This window comes from Notamacropus eugenii, chromosome 1 (genome assembly GCF_028372415.1).
Source record: "Notamacropus eugenii isolate mMacEug1 chromosome 1, mMacEug1.pri_v2, whole genome shotgun sequence".
NCBI lineage: Eukaryota > Metazoa > Chordata > Mammalia > Diprotodontia > Macropodidae > Notamacropus > Notamacropus eugenii.
In genome coordinates, this window is record NC_092872.1 from 38,049,976 (window position 1) to 38,072,596 (window position 22,621).

The window sequence follows — 22,621 nt, forward strand, 5'->3', positions numbered from 1 at the left end:
AATTTCCCTCTCTGCAAAAGGAAAATGCCCACTGATGGTTTTTCAGCAACAGCAACTTTTGAAGACCTGTCCTAAATCCGAGGAGTTGTGATCAACATGGCGGGGAGGGAGCACCTATACTGTTGAGGTCATAGATTTCTTTTATGAAAAGCACTTAATAGACATATAGTGAATAGAATGCTGGGTTAGCACTTAGGGGAGGCCTGAGTTCAAATCCTAACCGTGTGGCAAGTTGCCTCACCTTTCTGATTAACCTTTAATCCTCACCTGGAAAAGATAGGGTAGTAATAGCTCTGATTTCACAGGACAGTGTTGAAGACCAAATGAGATCACATATGCAGAGTGCTTTTCAAACCATAAATTCTTACATAAATGTTAGATGTTATTATTAAGGATAAGGGTTCGTCCTTCGATAGGATAATTTGGGATGAGGAAACTCATTGTACCAAGGCAGGGCTTTAGTGGGACTTCCTCTATGGTCAAATTGTAAGCTTCTTTTCCTTTATAATCATTTATGTTTAAAAACAATCTATTTCAGTTGAACATTCTGCAGCTCTCATGTGCAAGGCACCAGCATAGTTACTGAGGATAGGAACTGCCAATACTTGTTGGTACTGAAGTGGTGACTTGCTCAAGGTCACACAGCAGCATGTATTAGAGGTGAGACTTGAGCCCAGGTCTTCCTTGTTACAAGTCTACCTCCATCCTTGATACTCTCCATTGTCATCATCAATCAGCCAATAACAAACACTTAATAAGTGACTACTGTGTGCCAAGCACTGGGCTAAGAGCTGAGGATTCTGCCCTCCAGGAGCTTATAATCTAATGGGGGAGACAAATATATGCAAAGGAAGCTATATCCAGGATAAATGGGAAATAATTAAAAGAAGGCACTGGAATATGGGACGTACAGGAAGCCAGGGAAGTCAGTTGGTGGAGATGAGGAGGGAAAATATTCCAGGTATGGGGGACAGCCAGGGAAAATACCTGGAGCCAAGAGAGGAAGCGTCTTGTTCTTGGAAAGCTAGGAGGCTAGTTTCACTAGACTGGAATACATGTTGAGGAAAGCGTATGAAGACTGAAAAGGTAGGAGGGGACTAAGCTATGAAGGTCTTTGAATGCGAAACAGAGCATTTTGTATTTGCTCTAGAATAAAAGTAGTGAGGATGGTAGGACTCCACCCTTAAGTCACATAACTATCGTTCAAAAACATGACATGACATACATGAATAAATGTTGAAAAAAGGCACTAAGTAAACATAAGGTTTTATTAAATCTCTTTATTAAATGAGCATTTATTAATGAGTATGGTATTAGGGCATTAATTTTTTAAAATTACTTATTAATAAAATTTTTGAAAGAAAAGAAAAAAAGGAAGGAAAAAGACTGACGTTGGATGTTCTCCATCTGTGAGCCAGTCTCCCCTGCTGTTTTGCAAAGGGTGAGTTGAGAGGAGGTGTCTTCTCATATCTCCTCTTTTGGATCAAATTTGTTCTTGATATTCAAAACTTTCATTTTCAGTGGTTTTGTGGTGGTTGGAACATAGACTATATATCTCCATATCTATATATATTTATATATAAATATTTGTTAATTTTGAGTAAAATGGGCATTTTGCCCTCTTCCGTACAGAAAACAAGTATTATAGCCCAACTTTGGGATCATCTGAAATAATGCCTGAGTTTGGTTCACATGTATATGATGGAATATAATGAATCATCTGTCTTACTGTAATTGAATTAATTGCTTGTCATATATAATGGATTATATGGAGAATAATCTTTGTTTTGTCCCCTCCAAAGAAATTAAGTAAGAGAGGGTTGATTTAGTGGTATCATATGTGGTATTTTCAGTCCATGAACCAGATATTAAAGTAAAACAAAGACTTGTTTCACTCTTTTTACAGTTGATAAGAAATAGAAAGAAAGAAAATCCAAATTTCACAAATATTTATTAAGTTCCTACTAAAAGCATTCTTAGGCAGCGAGGGAGGCCACAGAATCGTACCTCTAGAATTAAGCTCTACACCTTAAGTTAGAATTTATCTAGTTCAATCTCCTTATTTTAGAGTTGAACAAAGTGAGGCTTAGAGAGGTTAATTTGCTTGCCTGAAAGTCACATAAGTAATAATAAGAAAGAACCAGAATCGGAACTCGGGTCCCATGACTAAATTTAGCATTGCATCCTGCTGCTTTCCTTTGGATATTCAAGAAAATACACATACCTATGTGGGTTAAATAAGTGCTAGACATATGCTTTATTGGTCAATTCCGTACTTTCTCTTATCTCATTTTAGGCTCTGGCTTGCTGTGCTACTGACCTGTTAGCTCTTTGTGTCCTGAGACCACCAGGAGAATTTGGGGTTGACATTGCCTTGGGGAGTTCCCAAAGGTTTGGGGTGCCGTTGTGTTATGGGGGACCACATGCTGCTTTCTTTGCTGTCCGGGAAAACTTGGTGAGAATGATGCCTGGACGAATGGTGGGCGTGACAAGGTAAAGCCTAGATTCTCCCTTTTTCACGTTTAGTACTTTCTCTTGTTTCTTCCCCTAAAAGACAAGACCAGAATGTGCTTTGCACTTTTGCTATGTTCTCCTGTTCATTTGTACTATGTGGATGAATGAAGGCAGTCCCTAAGAAAGAGGTAAAGGAAAGAACAGCCTTCCAGTCCAGGAAACACCATCCTACTTTCCAGCCCCCGAGCATGTGCATGGCTGCAGTAAAACAATGGGATTACTCAGCCACAGCATCTTTTGGGAAGCACTTGCTTCAGTTTCCACTATAAATTAGCAATAGATGTTTCATGGTACCTCCTAAAAGGAGCTACAGTCTCTGACCCATTTGTCGCTTGCACCCAATTTCTTGGCAAAACTGGTTCAAGGAATAGGGCTGGGCTGTTAGTTTTATCTGACCACGTGATTTCCCTCTCAGGATAAGATCCTCACTCCCCTGCTGGACAGCCAACTTCTATTCATGGCCTCTTATTTCCTAGTCCAGTGCCATCCTAAGCCTGCGTTGGATTTGGCCCAGATAATTCCCAGTAGGTGTAGGCAAGTCTGCAGGTTCTCTTAGAATGCTTTATTATGGACTCCAGAAGAGATGCAGATAAGATTATGCATGTGCAGACCCACTAGAATTTATTAGCATTGTATTTAAATGCTAGTCATTCTGAAAATAATCCAACTCAAATATCACCTCTTGTGAGAAGCTTCCCTTAAAAATGCCTGCCTTCCTTATTCCCCAAGGAATCACCTTTCTCATTATACCACATATTTTGTATTTCTCTGATGCACATGCCAGGTAATGTCTATATTATCTATTTTTGTTTTATCTTAGAGTGGATCCTATTTTATCTAACCTTTTTGTCTCTCCTAGCACAGAGCACTGTGTCTTGGACACAGTAGGTTATTAATTTTTGAATGAACAAATAAATCAATATTAATTTAACTTAGGAAATTTCTGAGCTTTGGAGGTGGCTTCATATTTATTTATCCTTCTTCTTTCATCATATTGATACATCTTACAAGTATTTGAAGCCAAGTGCTTTTAGAAATTTTCCCAGCATTAGTTTATGAGCCTGAACCATAGGATGTCTTAAGGGCATCGACAGGACTTTGACCTTCATGTAGCTTTTTGTGTATTTCTTGAGGGTTTCTAAATCGTTCAGGTGTCAAGCTGTGTCATTCCTGAAACCCCATGACAGTTACTGGGAAAAACTGGCCGTATCTGTTAGACCATGTGCTAGCAGCTGAGCAAATAATCCCTGTAAGCAAATAGCCTAGTTAGCTAACATTGTAAAATTTTGGAGGTATTTTGTTCTGAAAACATTCATTTTTTTTTCACTAAGGATAGAGAGGGGGAAAAGCTCATTAATTTTTCAATTAAGATAGAATTAAATATGAAAATCTTTGAAGCATTCTTATTTTGGAGGTCCTGTAGTGATATCTACACAATAGACCAGATGACAGGAATTCTTTTCCAACTATTGAAAAATTCCATCTTTGTATCTGAACATTTTTGCATCTATAGAACCATTTCCTTTGGGGCTAAATATAACACTTAAGGTTGGTTTTGTTTAGGTAAATATAGAGCTAAACCTCTGGCCATTCCTCTTTCCTTCCTCAAGGTTTCTTGATGCAAAGGGAAACATTTGGATTAAAGATAATGGTCCAGAGAGTGAACCCCTCACGTGGTACAGGGCAGTGCCTCTTTCCTTAATGAGGAAAGCAGCAGTGCAGATAACCCCAACTGGTGGTGAGTGAGGCTGACCAAATTCTTTCTTTGACCCAGAGATGCTACAGGAAAGGAAGTATTCCGTCTCGCTCTGCAGACTCGAGAGCAGCACATCAGGAGAGATAAAGCTACAAGCAACATCTGTACAGCTCAGGTACAAAACAAACGAATGTACCTGCACAATTAAATGTTCTGTAGCAGTAACTTGCTGCATGAAATGTTTTATTTTTAAAATTAAAAAAATTTACATTTTCTGTTTTTCTGTCCTTGACATTTCCCAATATATTTTCTCCCTGTCCTCCTCCCAGAGATCTGTCCCTTATGACAAAGACAAAAAAAGGAAGTGAAGGAAAGAAACCAGTTCAGCAAAACTAATATGTAGATAAAAGCTGATATTACATGGAAAATCTGATTTAAATGAATGATGGCCCCCAGAGCTCATACAGTTTGTTGATGTCCATTCAGTTGCATCTGACCCTGTGGACCCAGTGTCCATAGGGTTTTCTTGGCAGAGATTACTGAAGTAGTTTGCCATTTCTTTCTTCAGTAGATGAAGGCAAACAGAAGTTAAGTGACTTGCCAAGCTTAGTAAGTAACTGAGGCCAGATTTAACTCAGTTCTCTCCTGACTCCAGGCCCAGTGCTCTGTCTACTGAGTCATCTAGCTTCCTCTTTATGTAGTTTAACCTCCCCTTATTTTGCAGAAGATAAATTGAGACCTAGGGAGGGAACTTCTCCAAGGTTACATAACAAATTGGAGGCAGAGTGAAGAGCCGAATATTAATTAACAGTTCATATTTTTCTAGGCTATCAAAGTTTACAAAGTACTCTCCTTGTCTTGGCCCTGGAAAGTTGGTCATAATCCATAAGTTTTTGCCATTTTACAAATGAGAAGACATAGCAGCTTATCCAAGATCAGCAGGTCATTGGGTCAGACTTGAAATCTCTTGGCTCCCACTTGTGCAGTAGCACAGTGTGCAAACATCTGATCACAGGATCATGGATTTAGAATTGGAAGGGATGCTAAAAGTCATTCAGTTCAACTCTCTTACTTTACAGAACAGGAAACTGAGGACCAGGGATGTCAAATAACTTGCTCTAGGTTGCATAGGTAGTGTCAGAGCCAGGATTTGAACTCAGATCCTCCAAATCTAGATGTAGCATTCTTTCTGCTGTACTATGATGCCTTTCTCATGTATAATATATGAATATATGTATATACGTATACACATATACATATACATCTAAATAGATGTATATGTATATGGGTATGAGGGAAAAGCCCTCTTCAGTTTATCTTCATGCTGAACTCTTAAATGAATACTCCAACGGTCATCTCTTAAAGGTCAAACACAGGGAATTTCAGTACAGAATTCATAACATCAGCTGGTTTTCAGATGACCTCCAACATTCAGTGATCATTAAATCACTTTTGGTTGCACCTGGACTGCAATTCCTGAAATGTACTTGTCTTTTTTAGGCCCTTTTGGCTAACGTTGCTGCCATGTTTGCCATCTACCATGGCTCCAGTGGGCTCAAGCACATTGCCAGGAGGGTGCATAATGCCACCTTGATTCTAGCAGAAGGTGAGTAATTTGTCTGCTGTAAACCCTATGGAATGGGAAAGAATCTCTGTCATTGGACATGGCTGCTTGATCACCAGCCACAGAAACTAACTAGCCTTTGCTATTTGCCATCAGAGTAATGTCCTATATTTCCATAGTACTTTATAATGTTGACAGGGTCAGTAACCCTGTGAGATAGGTCATCCAAGTATTATTATCTTCATTATTTCCATTTTATATTTGAGAAAACTGAGAGTCAGAGGTGATGTGCCCTGTGCATCATAAATGTTAGAGCTGGGATTCAGTCTTAGTTCTGACTCCAAATCCATGTTTAATTCCAATATTTTATACTGGAGTTGAATTTTTAAAATGTTCAAAAAGCAGAATCTTATATTTGTAAGGGTCATGAATATTATGGTCAAGGAGATTTGGGAAGTAGTTTGGAATCTTACATTTTTTCTGGTTAACTTTACTTTTAAGGTATTGAAAGGCACGATGAATGCTAATATAAGCTAATAATAATCCATAATCATCACGTTAGAATCTGGTGGGAGGGGTTGTTTTTTATTGTTTTCTTTGTGGGGTGGGGAAGGGGTGGAATTTGAACCTGTGACTTCACTGGTTGAGGGATTTCCCAGTCTGGAAATTCCCTCTACAAATGCAGATCAGCAATTATTCTGCCAGTAAATACTATTAGAGAGTTGCTTAGGGTACTGAGATGCTTAGGGACATGTCCAGGGTCACATAGCCAGTAGAAGCCCAAGAGTCTGGGTCTTCCTGAGGCCAGCTTTCTATCCACTTCATAGAAGTTGCTTCTAGATTCATTTTACAGAACAGTCTACTAAAACACCTCTGTAGTTTAGTCACTTCTCCCTTCTGTACCATTTCCATGTAATAATGAAAACTGACATTTGTACATCATTGGATCATTTAGAAAGCACAGTCTTCTGAGACACCGTCCCAACCAGAAGCGTGCTGGGTTTTGTTGTTGTACAATGTAAATACACATACTCAGTACTAATACTGAAAATTTCATAGCCTGCTGCTCTTTCAGGCAGGTACAAGCTGGCTCTAGCACGCTACATCGTGTAGAGGTAAAGATATTGGCTCAGCTAAATGAATTGAGTCACATATGGGCCCTTCTAGCTTGGTTTTAAACATATTTTAAACTAGAAAATTACCATTCATGTATCCAAATAGTACTGCTTCAGTGATGACAAGCTTTTATACTTTGCAAATCTCTTTTACAGTATTTAGCATTTCAGTTAAGAAAACTTTTGAAAAAAAGAAACTTGAAAACTCCTACATCAGGAAATAATATTTGTAGAATAGGATGATAGAATATAGAGCTACAACGGTCCTCTCATTTTAGAGATGAGGAAATGGAGGCCTAGAGAGGTTAAATGCCTTCGATAGAGGTGACACAGTAGCATAGCCAAGATTCCAACTCCCTAGCTCCAGAGGCAATTTCTCTTTTCATCATAACCATGTTGCTCTATATTAAATTAAAAGAAGAACGAGGCACTGTGTTAAGTGCTGAGGATGTTAAGGTGAATATCAAATCGTCTCTGTCTTAAGGAGTTTACATTACACTGGGATACGATGGTGCATAGACAAGGTGAGAGCATTAGTAATTGGGGTGGGTGCTGCCCATGAGGTGGAGGAAGCTAGGAATTCTTCCAGGCACAGGCAAGGAGGGAAACCAGTTCAGACATGGGCATTTGTGCAAAGTCAGGGAGGTGGGGGACGGAATGTCCCATAATAACTCACATTTATATGTTGCTTGAGGCATTATAAGGTGCTTTTCTCACAACAGCCCTGTGATGGTAGGGAGTAACAAAAATATATACTCATTTTACAGATGGCTGAAACTGAGGTTCTAAGAGTTCAAATAACTTTCCCAAGATCATACAGTATCAGAACTGGTGTCTAAATGCAGGTTTCTTGTCTTCAGGTCTAGTGCTCTTTCTGCTACTCTGTTAATTCTTTTTTTTTAGTAACTGAATACTGTGCAAAAGTTATAAATGCACTAGATACCTCTTTTATTCTACTAGTGTGGGGCTATAACCATGATTTATCAGATTTTTCTTGTATGCACAGTTATCTTTTTTCCTTTTTAAAAAATCATTATTCATTTATTTTAAACATTGTTTTAAAATTTTGAGTTCTAAATTCTGTTACCCCTCTGCCACCCACTGAGAAAAAGAGAAATATGATATCAGTTATGAATGTGAAATCATGCATCTTAAGTTGTTATCTTCTAAGGGATATGATTTGACCAATTTTCTGTCCTAATCCATGTAATGCTAATTTAATGCTTCTACAAGTTCTGTGTATTTTAGTGTCCACTAGGGGGTGTCAAATCCACAAAACTAAGCTTAAACTATCTCTCCCAGTCTGCCCCATGGCCCTTCATCATGGCTTGAAGGTGACCTTGGTTTCTCAAAGGTAATGCCAAGGTTTTTTGTTTCTTTTTATTTTTTTATGAGGCAGTCAGGGTTAAATGACTTACCCAGGGTCACACAGCTATTAAGTGTCAGATGTCTAAGGCTGTATGTGAACTCAGGTCCTCCTGAATCCAGGGTTGGTGATCTATCCACTGCACCACCTAGCTTCCCCCTTTTTATTTATTTTATATATATATATATATATATATATATATATATATATATATATATATATACATACATATATATATGATATTATAATATATTATTATATTATTGTTACTTGGGAGTCATTACTTTCTAACCATTAAAGGTTTCCAAAGATTAATTATGTTTTTCATCAAGTTTAACATTTATATTAATTCATGGTTTTTTTTAATTGCCAATGTTTCAATCATCCACACTACCATCAACCCAGAATTCATAAGCATGTACCATGTGCAGTCTGGCAGCAAACTAGGTAACTACCAAGAAGCTCCCCAAATACTCTTGCTTAGGGGGAGACATTGAGCACAACATGGTCTCATCATCTGTCTGCATCATCTCAGATTAACTGGTTTCTTTAAATATGCGGCTTCTTATTCTTTCCAGCAGTCAGTGCTCAGCCGGTTGTGTTGGGCTTATTGATGTGTTTAGGTGGACTCCTGAAATAGTTCACAAGAACTTGGTCTTTCTTCTTCTGCTCTACAGCTTCTTCTCCAGTAACTGCTTCCTTCTTCTCTTGCTCCTCTTTGGCTTCCTTGCCTTCTTCTCTAGCTTACTCCCCTCATCTTCTTTCTTACCTTCCTTGTCTTCAGATTCATCCTTAGCACTTTCTTCCTCTCCATCTCCTTCCTCATCCTCTCCTCCTTCAGAAGGGGGCTTGTCTTAACCATCCATGCAGGGTCTGGCTGTTTCTATTAAACTGCAAAGGCTTTTGAGTATGAACCACATGACAGACTAAGAGTCTGTTGTTTTGAGCATCAGTCTTATCCCATTTTAAAGAAGTTCATTACCAGAAGGTTGGCCACCTTGAATTTTTTTGGCCATAGCAATTTGGGCAGGCAGGTAAGCAACAAGAGTTGATTAAGCATTTACGATGGCACTGTGCTAAGATCTAGGGATACCAATGTAAGCAGAAGGAAAGTGCCTGGCCTCAGGGGGCTTTCATCCTTATGAGGGAAGTCAGCATAGAAAAAGAAGTTGAAAGAGATATGTGTGTGTGGGGGGCCGGGTAAAGAGTAGGAAGCACAGCTGGGAGGGGAATGAAGCTTGTCCAGCCTGGGTCCTTCCAAATTCCTGGAAAGAATTTGGCAGTGGGAGAAGGGGGCCAACATGGCTAAGAGACGTTTCAAGGTGAGAACTCATAAAGGTTATTAGTTAAGGCATGGATGATACAATCTGCATTGGTAGTCAGAGCATCCCCAAGCTGATGTATTGATATACCCTTGGATATTGCAATATCTTTCCCAAACTTTAATCCTTCCTTCCTTTCCTCCATAGTTAAACAACATAGACTTAGGAAGGAGAAGAGGAAACAGTTTCATGGTACACTTGGACAATCAGGGCCATGAGATAGCTCAATGAGTAGAGCACCAGGCCTGGAGTCAGAAGGACTTGAGTTCAAATCCAGCCTTAGACACTTATTAGTTCTGTGATCTGGAGCAAGTCATCTATCCTTTTTGCCTCAGGTTCCTCCTATGTAAAATGGTAATAATAATGGCACCTACCACCCAAAGTTGTTGTGAGAATGAAATGACATAATTATTGTAAAGCACAGTACCTGGCACGTAGTAGGCACTAAATAAGTGTTAGCTTATTATTTGTGACATCCATGGAGGAGCTTTCTGTCCTGTTTTTTGTTTATTTGTTTTGTTTTCACCTAGGTCTTAAGCGAGCTGGTCACAAGCTACAACATGACTTATTCTTTGATACCTTGAAGATCCAATGTGGTTGTTCCCTAAAAGAGGTTTTAGATAGAGCTGCTCAGCGGCAGATCAATTTCCGGGTTTTTCAAGATGGCGCGGTAAGTGGAATTAAATTCGTTGGTCTTTCTACAACCTCTTTGTCACTTGGAGTCACATCTTTGAGTCTTTTAACAAGTACACCTCTATGTTTTGGAAACATCTTTCCTCCCACTGAGGTTGGTCTGTCTTAATTTTGCCACAAGCTAAGCATCTCCTATTTATTGAAGAGTTTTCGGTGTTTTCAAACATGGAGAATAGAGGCATGGTCTTCTTTGGCAATGAAGGACGAACACAAGAGACATATATCTTCCACACGACACTTGGTTCTTAGTTCTTAGGGTTTTATATTGTCCTTTATGGCAATTTCTGAATACTGACTTTCCTGAAGATAGGGATTTCTTTGGGAGAGGGAACTTCCAGGTGAGGAAACTCCCCCACCCATGCAATTTGACCCCTTCCCTGCAATTTGTAGTCTTAGACATTTCTTGGAACACTGACTTGTTCAGGATTACGCAGCCAGTAGGTATCAGAGGTAGTCCTCAAGCCAAAGTCTTTCCAGTTTTGAGACTGGTTGTGGCTGTGTGACCCTAAGTAAGTTACTTAACCTCTTCCATCCCAAGGACCTCATCTATAGAATGATGATAAAAAGAGTTGTTCAGTTATTTTTCATTCATATCTGACTCTTCGTTACCCTTTTTGGGTTTTCTAGGCAGAGATAATTGAGTGGTTTGTCATTTCCTTCTCTAGCTCATTTTATAGATGAGGAAACTGAGGCAAACAGGGTAATGTGATTTGCCCAGGGTCACACAGCTAGTAAGTGTCTGAGGCCAGATTTGAACTCAGGAAGATGAGTTTTCCTGACTCCAGGACCCGCACTGTATCAACTGTACCACACAAAGTTGTTGTGAGATAACATATGCAAAGCACTTTGTGAAAACCTTAAAATGCAATGTAAATATTGTCATCATTATTTTGTAGTAGTAGACAGCAGCAGCAGCAGCAGCAGCAGCAGCAGAAGCAGCAGCAGCAGCAGCAGCAGCAGCAGTAGTAGTAGTAATTATTGCAGTCTTAGTTTATTTCCATGATCAGAGATGGAGGGTCATTCTGTTGTACCATTCTTCTTCTGAGGTATTCTCCTTCAAGGCTGAATTTCTCCCCTAACTATTTTAGGGGAAGGAATATCAGATTTGGGTCAGAAGAAATTCTAATTCTGACTTGTCAATTTGCTAACTAAATTTAGGCAAGTTACTTAACTTTGTTCCACCTGTAGGAAAAGAATAAGGGAAAAGCCCTATCCTACTTGCTATTGCCTGACCTGGAGTCAAAGCCATATTAGAATTGGGTGCTGATCTTTGATCATCCCAGTGCATCCAGACTTCCACTTCTGACCATGACTCTCACTGAATGCCCTGGGGGGAGCGAACAGCCAGAATACAACACTCCATCGTTTGTCTCTGCTACCACTGAAGTCTGGAATGAACCAGAACTCAGAGGAAGTGAAGCTATGGGGGGCAGCATCCCTCTAATACCTTTCAGTGCCCCTTTCCTCACGGTGATGTGGGTGAGCAGATGTTGTCTACCTTGAAGGCCAAGTAGATTAGAATAAGTGTGGCAGTTGTGTCATAATGAAAGGAACAATGGATTTGGCAGCTGTGTGACTTCAAGCAAGTCACTTAACTTCTCTGGACTTTTATTTCTCCTAATGGTTAGAATGAGAACATTCAACGTTACTAGATATTATCTAAGGATCCTTTAAGGTTTATATCTTTTGTTGTCTTCATAACTAGCTGTGTTCCATTAGGCTAATGAGGATGTTGTCCAGCAATTTGATTCATTTGGAATTTCTCTAAAGGTCCTGGAATTCCAAGTTAATGATTCATTTTTTTTTTGTTTGGGCTTATAGCTTGGCATTTCCCTTGATGAAACCATCACAGAAAAAGATCTGGATGACTTGTTGTGGATTTTTGGCTGTGAGTCCTCTGCCGTAAGTCAGATTGAAACTTAGATACCTAAAAATTCTCCTTTGGGGCTAGGCTAGTGTGGGTGGTGGCAGAGCATGTGAACAACAAAGATGTAGCTCCATCTTAAGATAAGAATATAATTAAACCGATGAGTCTTTGTTGGGAGAATATTTACAAGGGTATGACTCCTTGTAAGTGGTCACTTAGTGGTCTTAATGTAAGAAAACAGAGCAAGATGTACATCTTAAAATGATTAAAAGCATTGAAAGTAATTGGCCAATTTGGCCATAAGCAGGTGCTTTGCCTCTATTAAGAGGGACATGATGTTCAGTGTGAGGGAGGTGAGGGTCCTCATGCATTTTGCAGCACTCTGCAGAGAGGCGATGAGGGTGTGACCACACATGTACTACTGTGTTCAGTTCTAAAGTCACTGTTTTAGAAAGGACACTGGCAAACTGCAATACATCCCAAGGAGAGTAACCAGCATAGTGAAGAAGTTAAAGACCACATCATATAAATATCTGTTGAAGCAATTAGAATGTTTAATCTAGAAAAGAGATAATTTGGGGAGGAGGGAGGGGAACAATGATCAAAAAGTATTTGAAGGGGTATTGTAGAAGAGAGATTAGATTTATTCTCTCTGGCTTGAGAGGGCAAAACCAGATGTAATGGGTAAAAGTTACAGTCAGGTTTCTGCCTGATAGAAGAAAGAACCTTATTAATGGTTTTGTCCCAAAATAGAATGGGTTGGGGGCAGAGCCAAGATGACAGAGTACAGGCAGCAACCCAGCTGAACTCTTCCAACATTACCCTTTAAAATAGTTCCTCAAATCAAATTTAGGAAGGGAAGAGCCAATAGAGGTCAAAGTGAGACATTTTTCCAGTTTGAGATAATTTAGGAGGATGGCAGGAGAGGTCTGTGATGCTCAGGTAGGAGCCTGGAGAGAGACAGCAGTACCCCCTGTTGTCTTGGAGGTGGCTGTGATAGTGGCAGTGGCAGCAGCAGCTTTTGGGAACTCTCAGCCCAACATAGTTAGGGGGGTGGTGGTGATGATGGAAGCTGGACAGCTGGTCAAACAGAGATTACAGAGGATCATTTGATGACACTGCTATGGCTGGTGCTGATTGGCTGTTCTGCTGCCCATAAGTAGTTCTGGATCATAGTTTCAGGTTGAGAGGAGTTCTTGTGGTCAATCACAAAGGAACAGGGGTCCTGGTTGAAGTTCCAAGGCCAAGAGGAGTGCTAGCACTTGTGATTACAGGGGAACAGGGGCCCTTCCTAGGTAAAGGATTGAGTGCAGACCAGGAGAGCAGTCACCATACCTCTCCCTGGAAGCCCCTTGGAAGCACCAAAAATTAGCTCTGAGCCACTCCAGAACTAAATCTGAAAAAAGCGGCATGAAAAAGCCTGAAGCTTGGCACAGTGCCTTCCCATCCCTAGGTGAGCAAAGCCCAATTTTAACCTAAAATTCAAAGTCAAGAAATAGACTGGAAATGAAAAACAACAATAAAAAAGAACTTGACTGTAAAAACTACCGTGACAGCAAGGAAGACTAAGGCATAAACTCAGAAGAAGACAATGTGAAAACAGCTATAAACCAAAGCCTCAAAGAAAAATGCTAATTGAATCCAAGCCCAACAAGAATTCCTGAAAGAGTTAAAGAAAGGGATAAGAGTGGTAGAGGAAAAAAATGAAAGTGATACAAGAAAATTTGGAAAAGAGAATTAACAACTTGGTAAAAAAAAGGCACAAAAGGAAAGAACTCCTTAAAAAGCAGAATAGGCCAAATGAAAAAAGAAGTATAGAAGCTCATTGAAGAAAATCATTCCTTAAAAATTAGAATTAGGCAAGTGAAAGCTAATGACTCCATGAGGCATCAAGAAACAATAAAACAAAGTCAAAAGAATGAAAAAATAGAAGAAAATGTGGAATATTTCATTGGAAAAACAACTGGCCTGGAAAATAGATCAAGGAGAGATCATTTAAAAATAGGATTACCTAAAAGTCATGATTAAAAAAAGAGCCTAGACATCATCTTTTAAGAGATTATCAAGGAAAGCTACCCTGATAGCTTAGATCCAGAAGGTAAAATAGAAATTAAAAGAATCCATTGATCACCAACTAAAAGACACCCCAAAATGAAAACTTGCAGGAGTATTATAGCCAAATTTCAGAGATACTAGGTCAAGAAAATAATTGCAGGCAGCCAGCAATAAACAAATCAAATATCATGGAGCCATAGTGAGGATCACATAAGATTTAGAAGCTTCCATTTTAAAAGAGCAGAGGGTTTGGAATATGATGTCCCAGAAGGCAAAGGAGCTAAGATTACAACCAAGAATAACCTACCGAACAGAATTGAATATAATTCTTCAGGAGAAAAAATGGATATTTAATGAAACAGAGGATTTTCTGTCGCTCCTGATTAAAATATCAGGGCTAAATAGAAAATCTGACATTAAAACAGAATACTCAAGATAAGCATAAAATGGTAGACATGAAAGAGTAATCATAAGGAACTCAATAAAGTTATTATTCCTACATGGGAAAATTATATATGTGTAACTCCTAAAAATTTTATCCTTATGAAGGCAGTTAGGAGGCGTCTACATAGGGGGCTTAAATGTGTGTTTATTATCTTAGGATGATCTCAAAAAAATGAAGGGATGAGGAAGAAGGACTCACTGGAAGAAGGGGAAAGGGAGAGGTAGAATGGGAGAAATGTTAGGAAGAGCTTAGAGGGGAAGATGGGGGTAGGTGGGCAATGCCTGACCCTCACTGTCATTGGAATTGATTCAAAGATGGAAGACTACACACACACACACACACACACACACACACACACACACACACACACACACACACATAGTAATTGGGTATAGAAATCTATTTTATCCAATAGAAAAATGAGAATGAGATAAGGGGTGGGTGGGGGAATGATAAAAAGGGAGGGCTGATTTTGGGAGGCAGTGGTCAGAAGCAAAATAGATATTTGAGGAGAGACAGGATAAAAAAAGTTAACAGTGAACAGAAGAAAATAGGATGCAAGAAAATACATAGTAATGATAACTGTGAATGTGAATGGGCTGAGCTTACTCATAAAACAGAAGCACATAGCAGAATGGATTATAAACCAGAATCCAACAATGTGTTGTCTGCAAGAGACACACTTGAAACAGAAACACACACAAACTAAAGCTCTGAAACAGAATCTATTACTTTTCAACTGAAGTAAAAAGAAAAAGCAAAAAGAGACCTAATTAAAAGAGATGATCAGGGAAACTGCATTTTGCTAAAAGGTACCATAATGAAGCAATATCAAAATGTTTTACAAATTTCTCTGATAAAGGCTTTGTTTCTCACATTTACAGGGAACCGAGGCAAATTTATGAAAATAAGAGCCATTACCCAAATGATAAATGAACAAAGGATAAGTTTTCATAAGAAGAAATAAAAGCTATCTATAATCATAGGAAAAATGTTTTAAATCACTATTAATTAAAGAAATGGAAATTAAAACTGTGATACCACCTTACATGTATCAGAAATGACATGCTGAAGGGGATAAGAGAAAATAGGTACACTAGTAAACTGGTGGAGGTGTGAACTGGTTCAAGTATTTTGGAGAACAGTTTGGAACTATAAAACTATTCATATCCTTTAACCCAGAGATACCACTCCAAGGTTTATATAAAGAAATCAAAGGGAAAGGAAAAGGACCTGTATGTCCAAAAATATTTATAGCAGCTTTTTTTTATGGTGGAAAAGAATTAGAAATTGAGGGGATACTCATCAGTTGGGAGAATGTTTGAAGAAGTTGTGGCATGTGATTTTGATGGAATACTATTGTGCTATAAAAAGTGAGGAGAGGATTGGGTTCAGACAAAACATGGTAAGACTTAAAGTAAACCTGAAAAATGTAGAAGAACTTGGAGACCATTGTGCATAGTTTAACAGTATTATAATGATAATCAATTGTGAAAGACAGCTACTCTGATCAATATAATGATCTAAAGCAATTCCAAAGGACTCATGATGAAAAAATGTTATCTATCTCCAGAGAGAGAACTAATGAACTCTGAGTGCAAATTGAAATATATATTTTTCTAGCTTCCTTCCTTTTGTGATATGACTAATATGGAAATATGTTTTGGATGCTTTCACCTGCATAATTGATAATCATTCGCTTGTCTTCTCACTGTGTAGAAGAGAGCAGGAGGGAGGAAGAGAATTTAAAACTCAACATTTGAAAACAAATAATGCTTTAAAAAATAATAATCTAATTTTTTAAAATAAATTTTTTAAAAAGTAGAATGAGTTGTCTTGGCAATAGTGACCTCCACCTCCTTGGAGGTCATCCAGGGAGTGTATGTACAACTTGTCAGGGTTGTTGTGGATGTAGACGGTGTTATTGCCCAGGTTTAGACCAAACTAGATGGCCTCTCAGGCCCTTTCCAACTTAAGGTTGTGATTCATTTTTTTTCTTGTGACCCAGTTTTTAAGTTGTAGACATCCCCAGAATCTGGTCTGTATTTGGTTCATTCTTAATGGATGCCAGTAATTTCTCATGGTATTTTGACCTTCTTTTATGTACTTATCATGTTCTGTCTCATATCCAGATATCTGTGTATATATCATATTTTTTCTTATTAAATATATAAACCTTAAGGGCAGGAAACATATCCTTCCTCTTTGTCCTAAGCCGTGCCTAGGCTAGTGCTTCGTAGTAGGAGCTCAATAAATAATCATTGATTAAAATGAAAACAACTTCTATTTTTCCATGTAACTGTGTAGTATAGAGTTGGACAGGTGGTAATCTCTTCTTTCATTCACCCTATCTCTTGGGGGAATCTCTAGGGGCAGAATAGAATCCTTCTCAGGCCTTTCCTAAATTATCCTTGGTTTTTTAGAGTTTGACTTTTTCTCCAATCATTGCCTTCTCCTCTCTAATCCTTTTCCTTTCTCTCTCTCTCCCTAATGTCAACTACATGACATTAAAACAATTAGCCTTCTTTTAGTCTAGGGGATATAAAATGGCTTCAGGTTAACATGGTCCCTTTCTCTAATACGAATTTATATCAGAAGAATTATTAATAACTTTAAAAAATTTAAATCTTAGTAACTCATCATCTTCTAACATTCAGACAGAGGTTTGACTCTCTGCCTTAATTTAAATTTTTGCTTAACTCTAGTTAACTTTCAGCTATTTTATGTTTGAGGCAGAAATAAGGATAGTAAATTTTTATGTAGGATAAATGAGTAGACTATATTATAGTTTCCATAACTGGATAGGCTCAGGGAGAGGAGCCTGGAGAAAGAGCAACTGATAGTTGCAGCCCAAGCCTTCAGTTCTGAGATACCTGTGTAGAGATCCAAGGGCCTTTTGGGGCTACGTCTTAGCTCTTCTTTCAGTCTCTCTGTTTGGACCACTTTGATTTCTTCTTTTGCACATTGCCCCTGTGCCACAAATTTTTAAGTCCTGGGCATGGCTGGGTCTGCTGTCTCCCCAATGCTCAATTCTTGAAGTTTATACTTTTTTCCACTTAGTCCATATTTTGTAGACTGTTGCCCTATCGGGACAGTTCTCACAATCCAAATGACTGTTGCCACATTATACATAGTTGCTTATTTCAAATAAATGGTGACAAATAAATAAATTAACTTTATAGGAATTGTTAAAATAATGCAGAATGAAAAAATATAAGATGTCCCAGAAACTTGACTTTCACATATTTTTAAAACCAGATAGCTCTGTGAAAGATGTTCATTTTCCTTCTCTTTTCTTATCTAATCCACAATTTTTCTGTGTTCTCTTGGAACAGGAACTGGTTGCTGAGAGCATGGGAGAAGAGAAGAGGGGTATCCTCGGGACCCCATTTAAAAGAACCAGCCCATTCCTGACACATCAAGTGTTCAACAGGTTCCTTGACATCTGTATTTTGCATTGTGCAAGCAGTTTGAGTTTGATCACAACTGATATTTTGTCTACTTGTATGCAGGCAATTAGTGATTAATTCACACTCTTTAAAAGTATATTCCTCTTTTTTTCTTTAGCAGAGCATTTCTTTGCTTAACAAATATAGAGGCCCCAGTTTAATAAATCCTTGAAGTATGTTTTAAAATAGGGTATTAAGCTTCAGAAATTTTGTGAGCTTCTAACTTCACATTCCTTCACCATCCTTCTCCCAGATATCATGATTTTTCCTTCTTATTATGCCAAACACCATTAACACCATACTAAACCTCAGGCCACTAATCCTTTAGGAGTTATCCTGTTTCAGAGCCCCTTTCTCCTAAAGTTGAGTACTTAACCTGAAGCCCATGACTTCATCTAGAAAATGTTTTGATAAGTATATTTCAACATTCCCCTTTAATCCAATGTACTTGTTTTACACATCTAAAGCACCATTCTGAGAATGACTTCACCAGACTACCAAAGGGGTCCAAGACATACACGTAAAAGTTAGGAACCCCTGTCTGCAGTAACATGTTGGAGGATCTCACATATATGTAGGTTTACCAAGCTTCCTCTTCACTATACCTTGTGAGTATAAATATTATTTCCCTCATTTTACAAATGAGGAAACTGAGGCAACTCTGTGACTTCTCAGTTGTTAACTCAGCTGATATACATTGAAGCTGGAATTTAGGCTCTTATCCCCTATGTTCAAGTTCAGCACCCTGCCCATTCTGTTACGCTGCCTTCCTGTTATATTGTCTGATACCTCATCTGATATCCTTTGGGGTAGCAGTTACATCCTAGCATCTTTTAGAAGGTTGACCCATTTGGTTCTGAACATGAATTCTGTATTCTATCACAGCTATCACTCGGAAACTAATATTGTTCGCTACATGAAGAAGCTGGAGAACAAAGATATTTCTCTCGTCCACAGCATGATTCCTCTGGTAGATATGACCTTCTCTGTTGTTTTCTTGGCTTGTCCTTAGTCTCTTGTTAGAGTATGGAAGTAGAGGCCATAGGTGGGATTGAGGGTGGACAGAAGGAATTAAAAACAGTAATAATATGTTGCATTTTTTTGTTTCTTAAAGGGATCCTGTACAATGAAGCTCAACAGTTCATCTGAACTTACAGTAAGTAGATCAGTTTCATTGAATGTTTACTTAGTGGGGCATCTTGCATTCTAGTCACTCTTAAGCCCGTAACTGTCTGTCTTCTGCTTCACAGCTGCTTACAAATCCCTTACATCAGGGATTCTCAACTTGGGATCCATGAACTTGCTTTTAAAAATATTTTGATAAATTATATTTCAATATAATAGGTTTCCTTTGTAATCCTATACATTTTATTCTGAGGAGTTCACAGGCTATACCAGCCTGCCCAAGGGGTCTAGGATATAGTGAAGGTGAAGAAACCCTGCCTTGTAGTGATATGTGAATTGGTATTTTTTAAAATGGTATTATATGTTTTCCAATTACATGTAAAGATATTCAGCATTCATTTTTTATAAGATTTTAAGCTCCACCTTTTTCTGCCTTCCTTTCTCCCTTCCCTTTCCCCAAGATAGCAAGCCCTCTGATATAGATTATACATGTACAATCATGTTTCACATATTTCCACATTAGCCATGTTATGAAAGAAGAATCAGAACAAAAGGGAAAAACTGTGAGGAAGAAAAAACAAAAAACAAAAAAATGAAAATAGCTTTGATCTGCATTCAGAATCCATAGTTCTTTTCTCTGTATGTGGTTTGCATTTCTATAGTGAGTCTTTTGGAATTGTCTTGGATCTTTACGTTGCTAAGAAGAGCTAAGTCTGTTCCAGTTGATCACTGCACAGTGTTGCTGTTCCTGTGTACAATGTTCTCCTGGTTTTGCTCACTTCGCTTAGCATCAGAATGAAAGGGGGACTGTTGAGGGATATTCCCCTTTTGCAAAGCTTTAGGGTTCCGTTTTATGAGTGAGACTGAAGGTCAGAAATTTAATTTCTGAAAGTATTCTTTGACACCCATCCTGCCTTTTCCTCTGTTTTTTTTTAAGTTGTCTCGTTAAAGGCTGTCATTTCACAAATATATATTCATTAATTCCAGTTATTATCAAGAACTGTAAAGCTTTCTACCTGACTTTGTCAGGAGAGCAGTGATTTGAGGCTGTATTTATAAAGTATAACCACAAAAGTGTTTGCCTCCTCTACTCTCGCAGCCTTAGAAGCACCATAATTTATAAAACAAAGAAAAAGCCTCAACGGTGGGGAAGCTCCCTTCATATATTTATGGATTTAACGAATATTATGATAAACATGTTGTCATAATTACATATTATAACATTTTATAATCACAATAATTTATAATTATTATAAGTGCATAATAAATATACATTCATGTAAGTAGAGAATAGTTGTGTTTTGGCCTCGTCTCTTTGCTACAATGTTCACTTCTTCAAAGAATGTAAGAAATCGTATTGTGTGCAGACAGTGCCTGTAAAATGACCTGTCATTCATGTGTGCTTGCCATTCCTACAAAGGCAGAAAATTTTCATGTATATAGACTTTAAAGAGAATCATAATTTAGATGTGTTTTCTTTCCTCCTCTTCTTCAGCCAATCACATGGAAAGAATTTGCCAACATCCATCCCTTCGTGCCTCTAGACCAAGCTCAAGGTTATCAGCAGCTTTTCCGAGATCTGGAGAAGGATTTGTGTGAACTCACAGGCTATGACAACGTTTCTTTCCAACCTAATAGGTGAGTGGATTTTTTCTTCCTCATGTCAGTGATATGACTTGAGAATAAGAACCCAGTTGTCATTGGTTTGCACCTAGTGAGTCAACAATAATAACAACTGGCAAATCTATCATTTAACCTGTCAGCTCTATAAGAATAAATCACAGAAAAGGTGCCAATCCACACTAACAGAAGGAATTCCTGATACCAGTGAAAGCACAGATCCATCCTCTTCCTCCTATCCTCACCAAAACTACTGGACCTCAGTTTTGTTATCTGTCAGATTAGTTGTAGGGAGAAGTTGTTAGAGGAAGGGACCAATATTTGAATTGGATGATGGCAAAGCCCTCTTCTAGTTCTAAGTTTGTGTTCCTTTGACCTCAATAGAGGGGAAGCGTGTTGTAGCAGATAGAAAGACTTCATCTGGACACAGGAAGACTTGGGTTTTTATTCTGCCTTTGAAACTTACTAGCTGGGTGACCTCGGACAAGTTTGACTGTGGACACTGAGGCTCTTGGTTACTGAATCTTTAAAATGTTAATAATATTTATAGTCCTACCTCACCGGGCTATTTTGATACTTCAGTGAATTACGTAAGGCACTTTGCAAACCTTTGCATGCTAGATAAATGGCAGCTATCATTAAAAGAACAGCAACTCTGTGAAGAAAGTAATGCAAACATTATTATCGCATATAAAAAAATGATAAGGAGACTTGAGGCTAGTAGAGTTCATAAATGATTTGGTCATCTCCAGTCAGCTAGTGCTACAGTTAGGATCTGAACTGAATCCTCTTGACTCAGTGTCTTGGTTATTTTCTGTGCCCCATACTTCCTCTTCTAGCAGAAATAATTCGGTTTGTGGTTCTGGTTCTCCCAACATCTGCGTGAACTTGATAACATCATCTTCACTGTCTGGGCTTGTTCCTTTATTTGCAAAATGAGAAAGGCCCATTGTCTGATCTTTATGGTTTCCCTATTGTGTTGTCTGGCTCAGATTATGATTTGAAATTCCAGATAACCTACAAAGCTGTTTCTCTTGCTGGTATTGGACTAAGAAAGTTATCAATGTATGAGTTAATGCTTAGACGCTTCTAACACAGCTACCCTGATGTAAGGAGGTGGATCATTTTCCTTATGTAAAGCTAACTTGGGTAACAGAATGGTCCAGTGAAGCCAGGGAGGCAGATGGAAGGCACAAGAAAATTGTGTTCTACTTTTCCTTACATGGCTAGTACAATGGTGAACATCAGACCTAGAACCCAGATCATCTACCCATCTCCTACAACTGGTTGCTTCTGTCCTTTGACGTTTCGTGAGATATGGGGGGCACAGTGTTATTTTTTCTCTCCATATTCCTTGTTTTCTTTTTACATTTGTTTTTAAATTTTTCAATTTCAAATTCTCTCCTTCTCTAATTCATTGAGAAGAAAGCAATATAATACTCATTATACATGTGAAGACATGCAAAAATGTTTAAAAAGAAAAGCAAGAAAAATAAAGTGAAAAAAATAAGCTTCAATTTGCATTCAGAGTTCCTCAGTTCTCTACTTGAAGATGGATAGCAATTTTTCATTGTGAGTCCCTTCAAATTGTCATTGTATTGATCAAAGTAGCTAAGTTAACTGTGAAACAGCTGATTATCATTATGATACTGCTTTCTCTGTGTTCAATGTTCTCCTGGTTATGTTCAGTACATTTTGTATCAGTTCATATGAGTCTTCCAAGGTTTTTCTGAAACCATCCCCTTTGTTATTTTTTATAGCGCAGTGGTTTTCTATTACATTCATATACC

At 38.3% G+C, this 22,621-nt stretch overlaps 1 protein-coding gene across 2 annotated transcripts in view; it reads left to right on the top strand.

The window, feature by feature from the left end:
• GLDC (glycine decarboxylase) overlaps positions 1-22,621 on the top strand; it is a 117,061-nt gene that overhangs the window by 45,264 nt on the left and 49,176 nt on the right. For both annotated transcript variants that reach the window (XM_072596917.1, XM_072596927.1), the window contains 9 exons: positions 2,297-2,493; positions 4,289-4,385; positions 5,711-5,816; positions 10,108-10,247; positions 12,092-12,172; positions 17,973-18,070; positions 18,972-19,056; positions 19,201-19,242; positions 20,707-20,849. In XM_072596917.1, the coding sequence (XP_072453018.1) occupies positions 2,297-2,493; positions 4,289-4,385; positions 5,711-5,816; positions 10,108-10,247; positions 12,092-12,172; positions 17,973-18,070; positions 18,972-19,056; positions 19,201-19,242; positions 20,707-20,849 (989 nt within the window). The remainder of the gene's footprint in view (positions 1-2,296; positions 2,494-4,288; positions 4,386-5,710; positions 5,817-10,107; positions 10,248-12,091; positions 12,173-17,972; positions 18,071-18,971; positions 19,057-19,200; positions 19,243-20,706; positions 20,850-22,621) is intronic.